Genomic DNA, 19,207 nt, shown 5'->3' with positions numbered 1-19,207 from the left:
GTTGTGAAGCATAGACTATTTGAAGCACCCAGATTTTGAAATGAAGCATTTCAGAATGGAACTGTGATTCAGGAGGCTCAGGTTATATGACAGGAGTGGATATGCTTGTTTTTTTAAAGGTTATTAAGTATTGTCAGATATGGTTTAGAATAGCTTTTACTTAGGGGTAGATTAGTCCTGACTTGAAGGTGAGGCCTTCCTGGAATCTCTTGTGAATTCTCAGAGATTCAGTGACGCTTCTCCACTGTGACTCGATGGAGCTCAAACGTTTTCAAAGCCTCTGCAGGCGTCAGTAGGTGTTTCCCCGATACTCACCCTCTCCCTGCCTTGTGGAAGCTTCCGTATGTCTGCAGCTTTGTGTTTGGCCAAAGACTCAGGCCTCCTAGCTATAGGTTCCTTTTCTCTCCGCTCCTTTTTAAATTGAATTTATTGGGGTGACACTGGTTAATAAAATTATATAGGTTTCAGGTGTACAATTCTGTATATATCATCTGTATATTGAAATGTGTGTTCACCACCCAAGTCAAGCCTCCTCCTATCACTGTTTATCCCCCATTTACCCTCTTCACCTCCCCCCACCTTCCCCTCTGGTAACCACTATTCTGTTGTCTGTGTCATCAAATTCTAGTCCAGCTTAGTAGCTCCTCAGTTCGGTGAGACTTTCATGTCCCCTCTGAGGCCCCTCTTCGTGCACCGTGGTCCAGAAGGTGCTTCCTGGCAGAAAGCAAGGGTGAGCCCTCTCCCAGCGATCACGGGCTTGCACTGCCTGGGGTATTACATTTGTCACATGTGAGAAACAGCTCTTCCATGTGCTTTCTTCTACAGTGGGGGGCCTAACCTGAAACCAGTTACTCTGTTTTATTTTTAAATTACAAAAGCAGTACATACTTGTAGCAAATTGAAACAATGCAGAAGTAGAAAAAGTGAAAAAAAGATTACCTTCTCAGTTTGCATTCTCCACTGTAAGAACGTGAACCGAATTTTTATTTAGTCCCCTCTTGATAGAACCTAGGCTGTTTATGGTGGCTTGTTTTCTACCTGCCTCTTACCCATCTTTGTCCCCTCCCTCCTCTGACAGTGCTGGAAATGACATCCTGTTAGTCTCTGGGTGTAGTTTTCAAAATGCGATAGCCATTGCCATGATTCCTTCCTGAAAGCCATACCTCCTTATACCGCCTTGGGAAAGGTATAATCGAGCCATTTCCTTTCTCCAATTTCAGCACCATATGTTACCTGCTTTTAAAATATTCATCAGGTTCATAGGCAAAGGGAAAGAGCATCTCAGTTTCAATTTGCATATGTCTAGTTATTAGAGCATATGTTAAGTGTCTACTTTTACTGTTTCATCTGAATTGTTAGATCATATCCTTTTGCCTTTATTTCTCTTAGAATACTTGACTTTTACTTATTGGTTTGTAATATTTCTACATAGTATGAATGTTAACCCTTGTCATATTTTTTGATTTGTTATGGTGTCTTTTTTGGTTTACTTTTGTTTTGTTATTGCATTTGTCATTTTTTCCCCCTTTATAACTTCAAGGTTTCTTATCCTGCTTAGTCATTTCTTATTCTAGGATTGTAAAATTTTTATCATGTCTTCTACTGACACTATTTCAGTTATTTAAATATTTAGCTTCTCTGCATGCTAAATATTCTCTATCTCTCTAGTTTGCTTTTTTTACTTTAGACAGAGAGAGGGAGCGAGGATCAGAGGGAGGGAGAGGGAGAGAGAAACATTAATGAGAGAAACATCCATCGGTTGCCTGTTGTACTCCACCTACCCATTGGGGATCAAACCTGAAACCTGGGCATGTGCCCTGATTGAGAATCGAACCCTCCACCTTCCAGTGCCTGGGACGATGCTCCAACCAACTGAACCATGCTGGCCAGGGCCCCAGTAGTTTTCTCTTGCTCACTGGTTTTTTATTTTAAAATTAAGCAATGTTTTTTAGATTCCCCGTATAAGTGAAATCATATGGTATTTCTTTCTCTGTCTGACTTATTTCACTTAGCATCAGACCCTCTAGAAAACAAAGCAGATTCATATGTACAGAGAACAAACTGATGGTTGCCAGAGGGAAGGGGGATTAAGAGGTACTAACTTCCAGTTAGAAAATAAATCATGGGGAGGCAATAATGTACAGCATAGAGAGTATAGTTAATAAAATTCTAATAACTCTGTGCGGTGACTAGACTTATCGTGATCACGTCATAAAGTATATAAATGTTGAATCACTGTGTTGTTCATCCAAAAGTAATATAATGTATGTCAACTATAATTTAAAAAACTTTAAAAAGTCAAAGAATATATGTGAGAGACTGTCATTGAACCCTTCACTTTGCAGAAGAGGAATCTGCGCCTTGGTGGCTTCCCCGGGGTCACCTGCAGCCGTTTCATGGCAGCACTGAGAGTAGAACCGAGCCCCTTATTTTTTAATCCTCGACAGTTTCTAATTTGGGTAAATGAGTGCTGGATTGAGGTGCCTCTTTAGCTCTCGAGTACCTATTACGTCCCAGAGGTGATCAAGCTATTTGCTAAGTGGGCACAGTGCCTGACATTTTGGAATTTATAGTTTAATGAGCAGGAAGACAGTAAAGAGTAGACAAACAGATGCATGATTATTATTTGGGATAAGAACTGTGAAGGAAATGCAATCAGTGTAATGGTCTCACCAGGCACGTGGCAGTTGTCAAAGGCTGGCTGACTTTACCCCTAGCCTTTGGAATACTTCTCAGGCAACTCCACTGACACGAGCTTTGTAAAAATCCATACTGTTCATTCCTCTCCCAAACCATGAGGGCAGCTGGAAAAATCTGGCAATGAAGTCTTTATTTTCCAGTTGTTATGTAAAATCTTACCTTATAATGAAAACATGTCTTTATTTGGGTCAAGGCACATGCTGAGTTTTTTGGAGCCCCTGGTTATAACCAGAAGTAACAATAAAACAAATCCTCTTCAGATGGAACTTATTTCAGCAGATATAGACTGTGGTGTGTAATCTACTTATCCCAGGAAAATGCAATAAGGGGAAAAGTCTGCTATCATAGGTAGAACAGTGATGGTGGGAAATGTTGCCGTGTCTCTCCAGCGCATGAATGTCTCCAGGGCATTAAATTGTCCTTCTGGTGGTGGTGGTTATGGAGCATCTGTGTGCGTGGGTCTTGTATTCTCGTGTTGTTTATCATTTTGTGCCCATGTTCACTTCCAAGTTTGATTTTTTTAAAAGCTATCTGAAGACAGCTCATCTTTTTACCCATTTTATTACCATTAAAAAAGATTGCTTTTCCAGAGAATATGCAATATCTTCTTAGGGTTTAATAAAATCCACTAGACCCTCTGTGTTCAAAGGCCTCTTGGATTTTTTGCAGGCTTTTACCTGTTGATAAATAGTCAAAATGAAGACAGTTAGTGATGTCTGGTACACTTTTCCCACATGCAGGACAGAGATGGTGGATGTCACAGGGATGGGAGGACATCTGGATGCTACAGTGCCTCTTTTAGGCGGGGAGTAGACTCCAGCTATATAATTCACTGTTAAATGTTTGGTAGTCCTGACCCCTTCGCATCACCTCACCATGTTAATATGGATTTTCCTGAGAGACTGAGACTTAACGTGAATCACTGTGTTTCAGGTCCCAGGGTATCAATGGTGAATCCGACATGGTCTCTGATTTCAGAGAGTTGAGAAACTCATGGGGAAACAGTCGTGTAAACAACACAGTATGGTGTGATAAATGCTGTGAGAGATTTTTGTGCAGCATATTTGGGGCACAGAGAGGAGAGTCGTCAGTTTTTGAAGAGTGCTAAAGGAGGTATATTATTCCTGAGCCTTTACCAGACCAAGACGTGGATTTGTGGGAGCTGTTCCTTTTAGTTGAACTACAGCATGAGAGGTCCTTAGGAGATGAAGTAACATAGTTGAACACTTAACTTTGTTGCAGTAACTGTGTTAGCTGTCTTTATAATACATTGGTAAAAGCATTCTTTTTTTTCTAGTTCCCAAAGACCCGAAACCACAGTGGAGGCGTGTGGCGTGGAGCTATGACTGCACCCTGCTGGCCTATGCAGAGAGCACGGGAACTGTGCGGGTGTTTGACCTCATGGGAAGTGAGCTCTTCGTGATTGCCCCGGTATGTACATGCCTTCAACTGACAACGTGTTTTTTGAATGCTTTTATGTATAGGCCTTTGAGTGAATGAATGTGAGGAGAGGGGAAATAGATATGTAAATCCGAATAGTAAATTGTGAAATTAAGATGCTCAGAATCTAGTTAGATATCTACACATAAAATAATTTATTGTTTGTATTTTCTAATGCAGTATCTAGATGTAGTCCACCGTTATTAAAACGTGGTAGTAAGTAAATGTTAAATAGAGATGCTGAAAGCTGTTTTAAGCTTCCAGTGAAGGAAAGAACAGCTTCAAGGAGAGTTGGAACTTTTTACCCTAAAGGGGGTAGACACAGAAAGGGAGAGGGGAGAAAATCATCAATGGTAGTAATAACTCGTGTTTGCATAGTGCTCTATACTTTATTAATGACTTTGATATATACCACCTTCCTATTTAATGTTCACAATGGTCCTTTGAGTAGATTGGGCAGATACTGTCCTCATTTTACAGATTAGAAACTGAAGTCAAGAGGGACTTTTGCATGGTGGTCAAGTTAATAAGTGTCTCTTTTAGGAACCCAGTGCTTTTCACTTTGTGCCCTTCCTCAAGTGGATGAGGTCCAGGGCAGGCAGAGCAGTGGTTCTAACTCAGCTGCATCTGAGAATCACCTGGGAAGCATTATAAAGAAAAAGAAAAACAAAAAACTTACTGGATTGCCCAGGCCCCACCCACAGAACTCTGACATAATTGATCCCAGTGGGCTCTGGGCACTGTTGTTGTTTGCAAGTTGTTGAGCTGATTCTAAAGAGGCTCATGGATTAGCCATGTATCAAGTGTTTGTGGCTACAGTATTTTCTAGTTCGAGGTAATGAAGAGTCAGCCATTCAGTATGATGAACTTCATTGTGTGTGCTCCCCAAGGTGCACATGCCTTCACATCCTTAGCACTATAACCTGATACTTAGTTGATGGAAGAGGTTGTCATTAGGTGTTTTTAAATATCCTTTCCTTTAAAGTTGCTGATTAGGCAAATGGAAAGTAACTGGAGACTTTCTCTTTTAGCTTTGATTACTGCTGGGAGCAGAAATCAACATTTGAAGGCTTATATCTGAATTCTGTATCTCAGAATTCTTTGAAGCTGAATAGTAGCATTACTTTTTTTTTTTTTTTGCAATGAAGTCCAGTGAACATAAGTTCACTTATTCTAGGTGAATATCTCATCCATAGAGGCAGCTGTGGTTTCAGCTGTGGTTGGGAGGCTGGTCCAACCAGCCTGGTGTCTACTTGTAGGCACCCTGATTTGCATGATTCTTCAGTATACAGATCAGTTCTGGGGCTATCTTATATAGAGTGCACCTGGTAAGGCCAGTGTCTCAGATATCTTCCTATTATATTTATGTTAACTTCTATTGTCTTTTTAGTAACTTAATTTCCCTCTCTCCTGCAGGCATCGAGTTTAGCAGGTGATTTGAGCTATGCCGTTGCTGGGTTGATCTTTTTAGAATATAAAGCCAGTGCACAGTGGTCTGCAGAGCTTTTAGTTATCAATTACCGAGGAGAACTTAGAAGTTACCTTGTAAGGTAAAAATATAATACTTTATTTGGGAAGACCTATTTGACAAAATAATATTTATTTTTCTGGCTTAGTGTCAGCTTTTATTGTTTCTTTTTTCTTTTCTTTCAGCATTTTATTATGAAAAATTGGAAATATAATAGGAAGTTTGAAAGAATTGTATAGTGAAAACTCATATACCTCAACTTAAATTCTGTTAGCATTTTTACTATACTTGCTATGCCAGATTCCTATCCAGCCATTAATCACTCTTATTTTTTAATGAATTTCAGAGTCACTACTTTAAATACTTTGGTGTGCCTATCATTAATTAAAGTTCAATATTTGCTTGTAGTTTTCTTTTGAGATAGTTTGCGTACAACGAAATGCACAGATCCTAAGTGTACCAGCCATTGAGTTACGACGAATGCATGCCCTTGTGTAGCTCAAACTCCTGTCAAGACACGGAACATTGCCATCGTGTTAGAAAGTCCCCTTGTGCCCCTTTCCAGTAAATCTCTGTCCACACGCACTCCCAGAGCAACTACTTTTATACTTTTTTCTATCAGAGGTTGGTTTTGCCTGTTCTCGTAACTCCCATTAATGGACTCAGACCTCTGAGTCTTCATTCAGCATGTTTGGAGATTCATCATATTTTGAGATGAGTAGCTTCTTCCATTCTATTGCTGACTAGTGTATTTCACTGTATGACTGTCTCACATGTCTTAGTTTGGGCAGCTATAACAAAATACCATAACCTGGGGGGCTTATGAAGAACAGAAGCTTATTTCTCACAGTTCTAGAGGCTGGACATCTGGGTTGAGGGTGCCAGCGTGATTTCCTTCTGCGGAGAACCTGCTTGTGACTTGCAGACCACTGACTTCTCCTAGTAGCCTCATATGGTGGAAAGAAAGCTGGCTAGCTCTCTGGCCTCTTCTTATTAGGGCACAAATCCCATTCATGAGGGCTCCATCCTTATGACCTAATTACCTCCAAATACCATTGTATTAGCATTAGAGTTTTAACATGAATTCTGAGTAGGAGACAAACATTCAGTCCATGGTGGGGTTAGGGAGGGTCGGTCACAAACATGCAGTCCATAGCATTTATGATTTATGTATTCTTCTATTGATGGACTTCCGAGTTTCCAGTTTTGGGCTATTGCAAACAAAACTGCTATGACCTTTCTAGTACAAGTCTTTATGGATATACATTTTCGCTTCTGTTGGTTCAATATCTTTGCATGGAATTGCTGAGTTATAGGGTAGATGTAGTTTATAAGAAGCCGCCGGACCTTTGTCCAAAGTTTCTATATCATTCATATTTCCACTATGTTGCATCAGAGTTCTGGTTGTTTTACATCCTCGGCAGTATTTGGTGTTGTCTGTCTTTTTAATTTAATTATAGTGAGTATTTAGTTGCATCTCGCTATGGTTTAATGGTATATATTTTCTTTTTACCTCCTTAAATTAGTGTTGGAACAAATCAGAGCTATCAAGAGAGTCACTGTTTCAGCTTCAGTAGTCATTATCCTCAAGGAATCAACACAGCTGTCTACCATCCTGGTCACAGGTAAGCAACCACATGTTCTCACCTCAGGTGGAGTATTAGGTGATTAGGTGGGGATAGAAGTTGTAGAACAGTTTTAGAGAGAAGAAATTGTCCTTTTTGATTCTTCTTTTTTCAGTCCTCACCCAAGGACATGCTTAGAGAGAGAAAGGGAGAGAGAGAAACATCAATGTGAGAGAGAAACATTGATTGGTTTTCTTCTGTACGTGCCCCTACCAGGAATTGAACCTACCACCTGGGCATGTACCCTGACCAGGAATCAAACTGGCGACCTCCTGGTGCGTGGGACAATGTTCACCCAATTGAGCCACACCAGCCAGGCGATTTTCTCTATTTAAATGTGTGTATATGTGTGTAAACATTGTGTGTGGTATAGGAATGCAGTCTAGAAAGAAGCAAGGGCCTTAACAGGATGCAGATCAAGTGATGTGGGATCCAGACGGAGGGGACCTTCCTTCGTGTAGGATCAGGGAAGTGTGCAGGTGGCACTGGCGGAGAATGGGTACGTGTGAGCATGATGGGCATTCCAGACAAAGCAACAGTGTGAACAGTGACATGAGGAAGGCAGCTACAGTGTGTTTTTGTGAAACTGCAGGAGGTGTAGCTTGGCTGATGCTAAGTGTGTGGGAGGGGAGGACAGGTGATGGTTGTGATGGGAGGTAGAGTGTTGGAAAGACAGCTTGAGGTCAGGTAAATGGGAGCATTAGGGGTTGCCTGTTCTCCAGGAAACTTAGTGTTTGAGATGAGGAAATGGCGCTTGGAGGCATGTTGATTCAGGTGGGAGATGCTAGGGGCTGGGTGACGCATAGGTGATAATGTACTAGTTCACGACACAGGCAACAGGGGCCTCTTCATTTTCTTACATAGAATTGCTGTTGTGTGTTTTGCCACATTTTGGGCACTATGTATATATCACATTCTTTGTTATTTTTTATTCTGATGAATAGATGCTATATCTCGCATGAGAATGTCAGATACTTGAAGGCAAAGAATGTGTCATGTTGGGCTTTGTGGAAGTCACGGCATCTGGCGTTTGGCTCCCAGCTCATGCACTGATGCTTCTCCGTGAGCCCCTGGGATGAGTCAGTCTCATTTCCCGAGTGGGGAAGAAAGGTGGTTTCTCTCTTGATTTTCCTCTTTCTTCTATTTCATATTCTTGTCCATCCCCACTTTTCTGTTTTATTTTTCTGGTCCTTTTGAAAATAAGTGTATTTTATAGCTTAATCCTTGGCTGTTTTTTCTTGTTTATTTAGTTTATTTCATGCTGACTGCATTGTTTGGATTTTTTACTAAGGTCAGCATTTGCTACCTTTTTTCCAGGCAGTATTTGAGGGGGGACAGTGGGGTTCCCTTAGGGCCATAGGTTTGAAATGATCATAAAGCAGTTACTACATGATACTAGTTTGTCGTAAGTCAGGTTACATTCATTACTCATAACACTTTCACTTTTTGGTCCAGGATCTGAGCAACTTGTAGGTATTTTTTTGGGGAAGGTGGTCTTTAAATATAGATTTTTGGGATGTTAACTATATTATCAGACCACAGAAGGGGGTATCTTCTTGGCTCTGCCATCATATGCAGTTCTTGACAGCAGTCAGCATGGGAATGGATGACCCCATTAAGGTTTCTGAGTGAAAATTGTTCTAAAGCAAGGACTGTGTGTAAACGCCCTGTTGTGCATGACAAAAACCTTGCTAGGTGGTTCGTATTTTCCATGATGTGCTCTTTTTAAATGAGCGAAGCTGAAATATTCATCACATTGTTATTTATTTTTGGTTACTTTAGTAATACGAGCTTTTGTGATATTTATCATCCACAAGGATTTTATAAATGTAAAATAGATCAGTCAGAGTGGAGTTGGGATAAATTGGTGATGCACAGACTCAAGGTTTGATGAAATGCACTGTTTTGCCTGATGCTGAGAACCCTGTTGAAGAAGAGAGATGGAGATGGTGAATGGGTGGCACAGAACAGAGCAACCAAGAAGCTGTGGGATAAGCTCTGTGGCTTGGCCTTTCTGTCTTACATGCCCTAACTCACAGCCTGATGAACTTGGTTTATCCCCCCAGACTGTCTCATGGTCCGGTCCTGCACCCCTCCTACAGCCACGCCCAGTCTTTCCTGCCTTCTCTTTTGGGTTCTTCGTGCTCTTTGTTTTGTTGATTTTGGCTTACTAGGTACCCTGGTTCCTTCTTAGAGAGGCAGCACTAGCCTGTGCGCACAGGCGGGCGCTGTGCTTGGTGCTGGAGATTCCGATGCAGTGTCTACCCTCTGAATGTACAGGACTGTGTGGGAGTCACGTAGTCACGGACAAGGGCACTCACTCAGTGTGAGTCAGTTAAACCAAGACTTTATGTGCATATTTTTAAATGACATTGCTTTCAACAGTATGCAGCTTTTAAAAAAGGTTTTATTCCTAATTTCATTGCACATTTCTACAAGCAGAAGCTGACTTATTCAATTTTGAATCTCAGCATTCCTTGGTAACTACACATTGATAATTAGTGTTTGAAGGTAACATCTTCTGGACCCTAATTTACATCTTAGCAAAGACAAAGGGTAGAAAACATGCCTCCTTTCTTGGGCCCTTTTGAGAAGCCACCATGCTCGGAATCCTTGGCATCTCAGAATTGATTTTAAGTGTATAATTCAGTGGTTTTTCAACCATGACTACAGTCAGTTTCAGAATATTTCACTGCCCCTAAAGATCGCTCATGCCTTTGGGTTTTATGAAGTGCAAATCAGACCTTAGTAAAACTGTAGTAAATAAAGGAAGTGAATAAGGGAAAAACACGACCCTTCAAACAGGTCTTCATTTAACAGCTTCTTAGGAAAGGCACTCAGGGTTATGGTAAGGAAGGTACTCGTGGTTCCAGGCGGAGGAAGGACTGTTGTTGATGAGTGCATGTCATGGCCGTACAAAGGGGGATCCAAGCATTGGGATGATTTTTTTTTTTTCCTCTGAGTCAACATGTTTTACGCCAAATACAGATTCTCCAGAAAGAACTTGAGACAACATTTACAGGGAGTACTAAGCTATGGTTTCAGATTGCCTTAAAGTAGGTTACAATCAGATGACAAACTACGCTGGCGGAGAGTACTTGGGGAATAGCATTCTCCCAGGCCTGCGGCAGGGCCTTCTGTTCTGGGCACAGCTCAGAAGGTGGAATAGGACAGTCTATCGAAAGCTGTTCTTTAGGGAGACTGAGAAACACCTTTAAGTAAGGTCATGCTGGAGTGTTAGAGGGCTGTGATTCATGCATTCTCGTTTGCTCATCTCACGTGGGTTTCTGATTTCCTCTAAGAAAACCTTAAGCATTTTAAATCATGAATCTTTTACATTCCTGCAATAAAGGGAGTATTCCAAATAAATAGCTCGTATTTAGGGGGGATAAAAAATGTTTGGCCTGTGAAGGAGCTCTTGGGTGACATGATGCAGTCTTCACGTAGAATGGGGAGGGGTGCAGTAGAGTACACAGAGGGGCCACAGTCTCTTCTTTATACAGCTCCCTTCTCTAGGGAAGTGTAGATTGGTTCCACCAATCTTTAAGTTTGATCTTGTGGAGAAGATAGTGCTGAGAGTCCCCTACCTGGAAGGTTTACCCAAGGGCATGGGCAAATGTTGTCCTCTGATGAGGTGGATGTTCCATCTAGACCTATGAGATGATTTTGGAGGGTCGTCAGTGGACTTTCATAGTCATTACATTGCTATAAAATTGCCTGTCTCTCTCTCTGGTTCCTAAGGTTGTGTGTATCCTGGGAGAACTGAGGCACTGGTATGTGGAAAGATGCACTATATTGACAATCAGAGGAGCAGATGGGTGTAAATCACATAATAATTTTTTTTATAAACCCTACTTAGATAAGATTAATAATTTTATGAAGGATTGGAAAGGAACGAGTATTGTCGTTACAGTCGTTGCTGATTACCTCCCACTGCAGGGAGAGTGAGCACTTGGCCTTTGGCAGTGCTGGGTCTGTTGGCATTTGAGAGATTAATGTGCAGCCTTGCACCTGAGAAGTATGAATGTCAGTAATGGAGTTGGCCTTATATAAAGGAGTTTTTCATTTTGCCTCTCAATTTCTCACCCCGCCAGCATGAGAAAATTCTTCTTTCCATATTCAGGCTGGTGTTTTGAAGAGAAATGAAGAAGAGCTGTTGTTTGTGGAGAAGGCTGCATTGTCTTGGCAGAGGTAAAAGCCCTTAGATGTGAATTAAGGACTTCTGAGTGCCACAGACTAATTGTTTTTGGGGCGTGTTTCATAGGTTTTTGTTTCCAGAAGGCAAGGGAGTAAGTCTTGGCCACATTCTGTGATCTGTTTTCATCTAGTAAATCAACCAGTTGATCTCTCCACCCCTCTTTCTTTTAGAGTGTTTGGTGGCAGTTCAACTTGATATGACTGGGGCCAGATCGACTTTCTTCTTACACTTGGTGTGATGCTACTCGTGTGGGTCCCTCTTGGGAGTAGAGAGGGGAAAGAAGGCTATTGAATCTTTAGTTATTTTATAGGAATGAAGGAGTGATGCTTCATTATGTTTTATAGACAGAAAAATTTAAAAAATGTATTTTTGGTGTTCTGCATTAGGAGACAGGAGACCTGAATTTGTTCTTGGTTGTGCTACTTATTAGCTGTGAAACCTCAAGGCAGGTCATTCTTTTGGACCACACTTTGCTAGCACTGGAGGGAGAGTAGATGGTATTTTAGCAAGCTGCTCAGATGCCAAGGAGGCCTCGTGTAGACTGCTGGCATCTATGAGGAAGATTGTAGTAGGGAGTTTGTTTGTTAGGCATTGTGGAAAGACCTACTGTCAGGGATACCTGGCAGGTAACAGTTAGCAGTGTTCAGTAGGGAGGGGCGCTAGGATTCAAAGACAAGACGTTTTTCTTAGAAGAACAGGCTTGAGAAACACTTCAATAATTCAACTCTGGTATTGGAATAGAAGGCAATAATTTGGTTTCAGAACCTGGGCCATTCTGAAACCAGGATGCAAGGTAATGTGATAGGTGGATGGGCCAGACAGGTGGATGCTGGACATATTGTGCCTTTGCAGTGGGGTTGCTTAAGTCTATCCCAAGGACTGGGAGGGAATTGAGTCTTTAAATGGTGACCATTGGCATCAGCTGTGGGTTGAGGGAAGGAAACAGGTGTAAGGACATCTAAGAAATCTTTTGTTAGTATTTTTATTGACATTCTTTTAACTAGTCTAATGATTTTTAACAAGGTATGGATGACAGAATCACCTGCTGAGAATTAAAAAAAATAGGCTTACCTAGGCTGTGCTCTCGAAGGCTGATCAGGTAGTTGTGGGTGGGCTTCTAGTACCTGATTTGATAAAAGCTGCAACAGGGGATTCTGATCCCCCCATTCCCTGCCTTGAGAGCCCTTGTGCTAAGGCTTTGGGAGATTAAATAAAATGAGGAGAGAGCCTTTCTTTTGAAGTTGCCCTAATGAGGGATAGGAAGAGATTTTACTTTAGGTGTTGCCTGCCTTCATTGGTTATGGTTGCCCAGAACACTGGATTGAGGGGTGCTTTGGAGCCAGGTCTGAGCCCATCAGGAACTGCCCAGTGTGTGAGACAGATGTGCAGTGGCAGAGCTGGGTGCTTTTTTCCTCTTGCCCAGCCATGTGAGGGGTGTGTGTATACTTAAGCTCCCCCCCCCCCCCGAGTTTTTATTGCTGGTGTGTAGCAATATAGTTGATTTACGTATATTGATCTTGTATCCTACAACCTTGCTGAACCTGATTATTAATTCTAGCAGAATTTTTAGTGGAATCTTTTGGCATTTTTTTTCTCTTACCTACTCTATACATTCTTTACAGGCAACTTTAACCAAACTCCTTTAACCACTTAAATGCATGAGTGATAACTCCCAAACCTGTGTCCTGTAAGTCCCCCCTGGGCCACAGAGCAATTGGCCCACCCCCACAGAACACCTTCTTTTGGATAGCATGCTCCCAAGTACCTCCACCATTATATTCTAACTATTAACCATATTTTACCTCCAAACTTACATTTTCTCCTGTATTCCCAGATCTTGATATATCGCATTTGCACCAGGTCAAACCTGAGATTCACTTTGGATAACTCTCTTAAATCATTTTTATGAGTCTTTAAGACTTTTATTCCTCTCTCATACATCTCAGATTTATCTCCTCTCCATTCCTACTGCCACCCTTATAATTCAGACACTCATTACTTTCATCCAATTTACTATCAAGTGTGTTCCCTGCTTCCTGTCGGATCCTCCTCTAATTTGTTTCCTGTTGTGTGTCCAGCAAGTAATACAGGTCTTAAAGCACAAGCCTGAAGCTGAAAAATTCATCTCCAGTTGCCTTCAGCCATGGGGATAGAGATTCAGCTCCTTACTTTAGTGTTAAAGGCCACTTGTAGTTTGGTCCTTTAACTTCTCAGCCTCCTGTCACAGCCCTTCATGTGTCTTTGCGCCAGACCAGACGCCAGCACCCTTTTCTGTAAAGGGCCAGATGGTCTGTTATAACTCAATTCTTCCATCGTGGTGTGAAAGCAGCCTTAGAAATACATAAATGAACACATGTGAGCGTGTTCCAATAAAGCTTTATTTACAAAAGTAGGTGGTGGTCCGGATTTGGAATGTGAACTCCATGAGAGCCGGAACTTTATCTGTTGTTTGAAGCTCTATTTTCAGCACTCAGAACAGGGCCTGGCCAGTGGGATGCTCAATAAATATTTGTTGGGTAAATGAATGAAAGCCTGACTTTGGCAGAATGAAAATTTAAGAGTTCAGGTTGAACAGCTGTATGAATAAAAGGCCAGAAACAGTTTTTTTCAAACCTTTCTTAGGTGAAATGACAGTGTCTGTCCCAGGGGTTGGCAAACTGCTGCCCATGGGTCAAATCTGCCCAGTTTTGTATGGCCGGTAAGCTAAGAATAGATTTTACTTTTTTTTAACCTTTAAAAGACGGCATTTAAAAGACAGCATCATACAAACTCCATGTATTTTCCAGGATCAACTGTACAAATAATGGTTTCTTTCCTTTTGCCTGTAAAAAAGAACGTATATGCTTAGGTTTCTGAGTATTTAATTGTAAAAAAATGAAGACTATTTTATGACCCATGAAAATTATATGAAGTTCAAATTTCTGTGTTCAGAAATAAAATTTTATTAGAACATAGCCACACTTTCCCCCCCCCCCATATTGTGTATGCTTTTTTGCATGATGACAGAAATGAGTAGTTGTGAAAGAGACCATATGGCCCACAAAGTTTAAAATATTTATCTGACCCTTTACAGAAAATGTTTGCTGACCTCTGTTCTATGCCATCTCACCATCTGTCTGAATATGGGTCCAAATTTTGCTGGAAGGTATAAAGTGAGGATTGTTGAACTTTATAGGTTTTCCTATACCTCTTGATTCTAAATTCCAAATTATATTTTAAGGACTTTATAAGCAGGTACCACTCAATTTTAAATGCCTAATTATCAAATTGCCAGGAAATGAAATGTTATTACCGATCTAAGCAGTCTCTAATAGTGCTTTCTCCATCCAAGAAAAATACATGGGTTTGTTGTAACAACTGACCGTTCAGTATAATCGATTTTCTTTGATTACCATGGAGCATGTGTTGACTCAGGAGTGGGAGGCTTTCTGTTTTGATCTGTAGTGAGCTGTGTCATCTGGAGCTCAGCTCATAGATTCCAGCGTAACGTAAAGCTAGGGTCTCAAAGTGTGGTACCTGTACAGCAGCGTCAGCCGCTGGGGGAGACCGTGGGAAACGCAGGCCCTGGGACTCCTCCCTAGACCCACTGAGTCGGACCTCTGGAGGGGCGGCCCAGCGGTCTGCGTTTTCACAAGCCCTCCAGGCGATTCTGACACACACTTAATGTTTGAGTCTTTGATGGAAATAGTCATGATTATGTATGCTTTCCTCTTATAAGCTCTTTATCTAATAAACATAAGCAGAATTTAAAATATTGAGTTAGTAAGATTTTTATAGTGAAGAATATTTAAGATAACGTAAAATGAATTAAAATTGGAAACATTTCAAGTATTCCAAGAGAGGAATGCTTCTAGCTTCACAGTAGAGGGCAACAAGGTTTGAGCCCTTCCTTTGGCCTAAGCATGGTCTTAAGCACATTTGAATATTGAGGCCTGTAGTTTTTGTTCTTGTTTCCCTTTTCCTTCCTTGCTGATTGCAGGCCACAAGCATATTGGTTGTTGGACAGAATGTATCAGTGTCTCTCCCGCTATTATTTCCAACTCCCTTCCTTGGCTTTAAGGAGATTTAAGCCACTAGATGGCAGATTCTTCCAACAATTATTAGATTGAAGAACCTTCTTAATCAACCACTTGTAATCCTTGGGAATAACTTGTAGTGTCCTGTTTCGTTCATCCTTGTTACACATGCGTGATGCTTAGGGGCCCGCTTTCTGTCCCCACCTCCCGTCATCAGATGGCCTTGCCTGCCCCATTATGACTACCCCGTCCTGCTCTAGCTTCTGCCCCACTCCTCGTTTAATCCACTCCTCCCTGCCTAATTTCGCTCCGTCAGTCACACTGTATTTTTGTTATCTGATTCCTATGCTCCTGCTTTGAGTTTTAGACTCTTAGACTGTCAGAGCTAGAAAAGAGTTTTATCCATCAATTGGCTCAGCTCCTTCATTTCTCAGGTGGGAGAACTGAAGCCTGGGGAGGTTAAGCCAAGGACAAGGACGGTGTCTTATTTATTTCTGTGCCCCTATAGTTCTCTGCACAGAGGTTGCAGATGGATGTTTCTGGAGTGAAACAACCCTGGGAAATGCTGCAAAGGATACAGACACAGCCTCTGTGCCAGGTGGCTCAAAGTTACGTAATGGAGGCATGGTTTAAATAACTGTCACAGTACAGAGGGTGGAAGGTGGTAAGTGCCCAGGAAGGAGCAAAATGAACCATTTGTATTGATAAGAACCTTGAACTTTCGGTCCTGCTTGTCCTTCTGCTCGCCTTGATTCAGGCAGAAGTGCTTACTGCCTTTCTAACTGTTCTCTGCACATACCCTCTCCACCCTGGCGTCTGTGCTCTTGTACGTCATGTTCTCTCGGCTCAGGATGCTCTCATCTGTCTGGGAGGTTGTCTAAAGGACACACTTTTTTCTGGTGTTGCCAGAAGAGCCTTCCTTGGCCTCTTCCTCCATGCAGTTAATTTGTCCTGGAGGCAGTGTTTGTACGCAACTCAAAGGCCATTGAGGAGGTCCTGAGTAGTGGCGGTCTGTGTGGACCTGTCCTCTCGCCTGGCCTGGACTCTGCTCATTTTCATTCCTGTGTGGGAGTACACATCCAAGGTCCCCTGAGGAAAGGAAGGGGGGACAGGATCAGTGCCCCCTCTTCAAACCCACATATGCACACGTGCATCCTTGTAGCTGGAGTGTCAGTGTCCCCCAAATTGCCGTATCATCTGGTGGGGACAATACGTGACTGGCTCCCTATTTTGCCTCTTTTTCCACTTACTCTTCAGTCTGTCATGATTGGGGGAGGAGTTGTTTGGAAGCAGGTATTGAATCGCTTTTGTTCGTTTGGGTCTTATCATATTGTAGCTAATTTGATCTTTGCATGGCCTTGATATTTGTGAGAATTTCATAGAGAGGAAGTGTTTGTAGTATCAAGATCAGCAGATGGTAGATCTAAAATCTTAGTTCAGTAGTCAGGCAACTTAAAGTTTTATATGAATATATATATACTTAAAATTTTAATCCTCATATGAGGATATTTTTTCCATTGCTTTCCCGAGAGTGGAAAGGAGAGAGAGAGAGGGAGAGAGGGAGCGAAACATCGATGCAAGGGAGACGCATCGATTGGTTGCCTCCCACATGCACCCCAAGAGGGACCAGGGATTGAACCTGCAACCGAGGTTTGTGCCCTTGGCCGGAATGGAACCCGGGACTGTTCAGTCTGGGGGCTGGCGCTCTAACTACTGAGCCAAACCAGCTAGGGCTGTATATTTTTTAATCTGAAAATTAGATATGACATCTGTCCCCTCTATAGTAGTGCAGATTAAACAATATGCTCAATTCCTTGAGACAAGAATTACACTGTTGTGTAAATATATATGTTGCACATTCATCAGACAAAAATTATTTTCGTTATCAGGATCTGCTTTATCCTGGCCTTTGGGAATGTTGAATTCTCAAAAACTGTTTCTATTATAATTACATGTTACTGATTTTTAAAGATATGTTTTATGCATGACATGTTTTCTGTTTGGGAAAAAACACTGATTAAATTTGGCAATGTAGATATTCAAAATTATCTGTTCTGTTTCTGTTTAGTCGGAGGAGTTTTTCCTGACAAGTCGACTTTTGGAAAATTTCTTTTTTTTAAAAATATATTTTTATTGATTTCAGAGAGAGGAAGGGAGAGGGAGAGAGAGAAAGAAACATCAATGATGAGAGAGTTGTTGATCGGCTGCAGCCCGCAACCTGTGCATGTGCCCTGACCGGGAATCGAACCCCTATCTCCTGGATCCTAGGTCGATGCTCAACCGCTGAGCCACGCCCAGCTGGGCTGGAAAAAAATTTCTTTATGGAAAATCCGAAGCACGTTCATAGTGTCGAACGCTGACTCCTTTGTGCCTGTCATTCAGTTTAACGATCCGTTCACGACTAATCTCATTTTATCTGTATCCCCAGTCCTTATTCCCCCTGCCTGCTCCTCGATCGTTTTGAAGTAAATCCCCAAAGGCATATTATTTCATTAAGTATTTCAGTTGTATATCTAAAAAATAAGGACTCTAATAAGCCATTGTCATATTTGAAGATAATTAATAATAATTGGTCAGTGTCATCAAACATCCAGGCTGTGTTCTCTTTTAATTCATCCACCTGCTCTGCAGAGAGAGGGAGAGAGAGAGGGAGAGAGTGAGTGAGTTAGATCTGAGGAAACCAGGTCTTTTATTCTGTAGTTTCTCACTGTCTAGATTTTTAGATTTCCCATTGTTTAGATTGCATCTTTGTAGTGCTGCTTAAACTATTTTTATCAACTGTATTTTCTTCAATTGGTAGTTAGATCCAGGGGAATAATACAGTTCTATCTGCAGTAAATATACCTTTTCTTGGGAAATTATTTTGGTGTAAAAGAATCATTTGAGCAGAATGGATGCTTGAGGCAAGTACTGCTGGTGCTGCGGGCTTGACTTTGGACCAAGTCTCTGTTGCCCTTGTGAACTGGGCTGATTACCTGTTCGCTCTGAGGATGGGCTTGAGGTAGAAACAGCCCAAATGGGTTGCTTCAGGCTGTATCCTTAAAATGTGTTGCTTCCAATTTGCTGGGATATACACTTGTTAGAGCCACATATAAAAGCCATAGGAAAACGGCTTTGAGGGGCGACCCCAGCTGTGTTTCTGTGAGTAAAGTGCATACTTTGTGAGTTTTGAGATTGTGAATTGGGCTGAGCTCCATGGCTAAACCTGGAAGGATTTTATGTAGTTTTGAGAATTTTACATCTGAGAGTATATGGTAGAGATGAGGGGTTTTTTTTGTGTGTTGTCTTTAAATGGTTGTTGTTAGCTTAGTTCAGGAACAGATGTTAGAAAGTAAGTGGTGAAATGAGAAGAGAGCAGTGGGTAGAATTAGAGTCTGACAGGTCACCTGAGTCCTGGGGCTGGGAAAGAAGCAAGGTATATATTAGTTTCCTATGTTTGCTCTAACAGATTGGCTTAAAACTATTTTGGCTGGAAAGGATTCAGGATAAACATTATTATGCATTCTGAATTGGATATGTATTCCTGGCTACTGTATTTATGAACAAAAGTGGTTCTTCAGATGCTACTGAAAAAAACCTGGACATTTCTAATGTCCTGAGTGTTAATAATAAAGTTTAAAAATGCTTTTCTAAAACAACAAACAAATGAAAAAACGAAAAACAGTTTGTTGTCTTACAACTCTGGAGGTGAGAAGTCTGAAGTGTGTCTCACTGAGCTGAAATCAAGGGGTCAGCAGGGCTGTTCTTTTCTGGAGGCTCC

General features: G+C 41.5%; 1 protein-coding gene across 1 annotated transcript in view; it reads left to right on the top strand.

The window, feature by feature from the left end:
* NBAS (NBAS subunit of NRZ tethering complex) overlaps window positions 1–19,207 on the top strand; it is a 159,866-nt gene that overhangs the window by 7,964 nt on the left and 132,695 nt on the right. Inside the window, exons 7-9 of the mRNA XM_081157251.1 lie at window positions 3,998–4,131; window positions 5,557–5,690; window positions 7,135–7,233. Coding sequence (XP_081013377.1) covers window positions 3,998–4,131; window positions 5,557–5,690; window positions 7,135–7,233 — 367 coding nt within the window. The remainder of the gene's footprint in view (window positions 1–3,997; window positions 4,132–5,556; window positions 5,691–7,134; window positions 7,234–19,207) is intronic.

Source organism: Miniopterus schreibersii (assembly GCF_964146895.1).
Source record: "Miniopterus schreibersii genome assembly, chromosome: 13".
In the NCBI taxonomy this organism is placed as follows: domain Eukaryota; kingdom Metazoa; phylum Chordata; class Mammalia; order Chiroptera; family Miniopteridae; genus Miniopterus; species Miniopterus schreibersii.
Note: the sequence above shows the minus strand (reverse complement) of the source record. Positions and strands in the feature narration are given on the sequence as shown.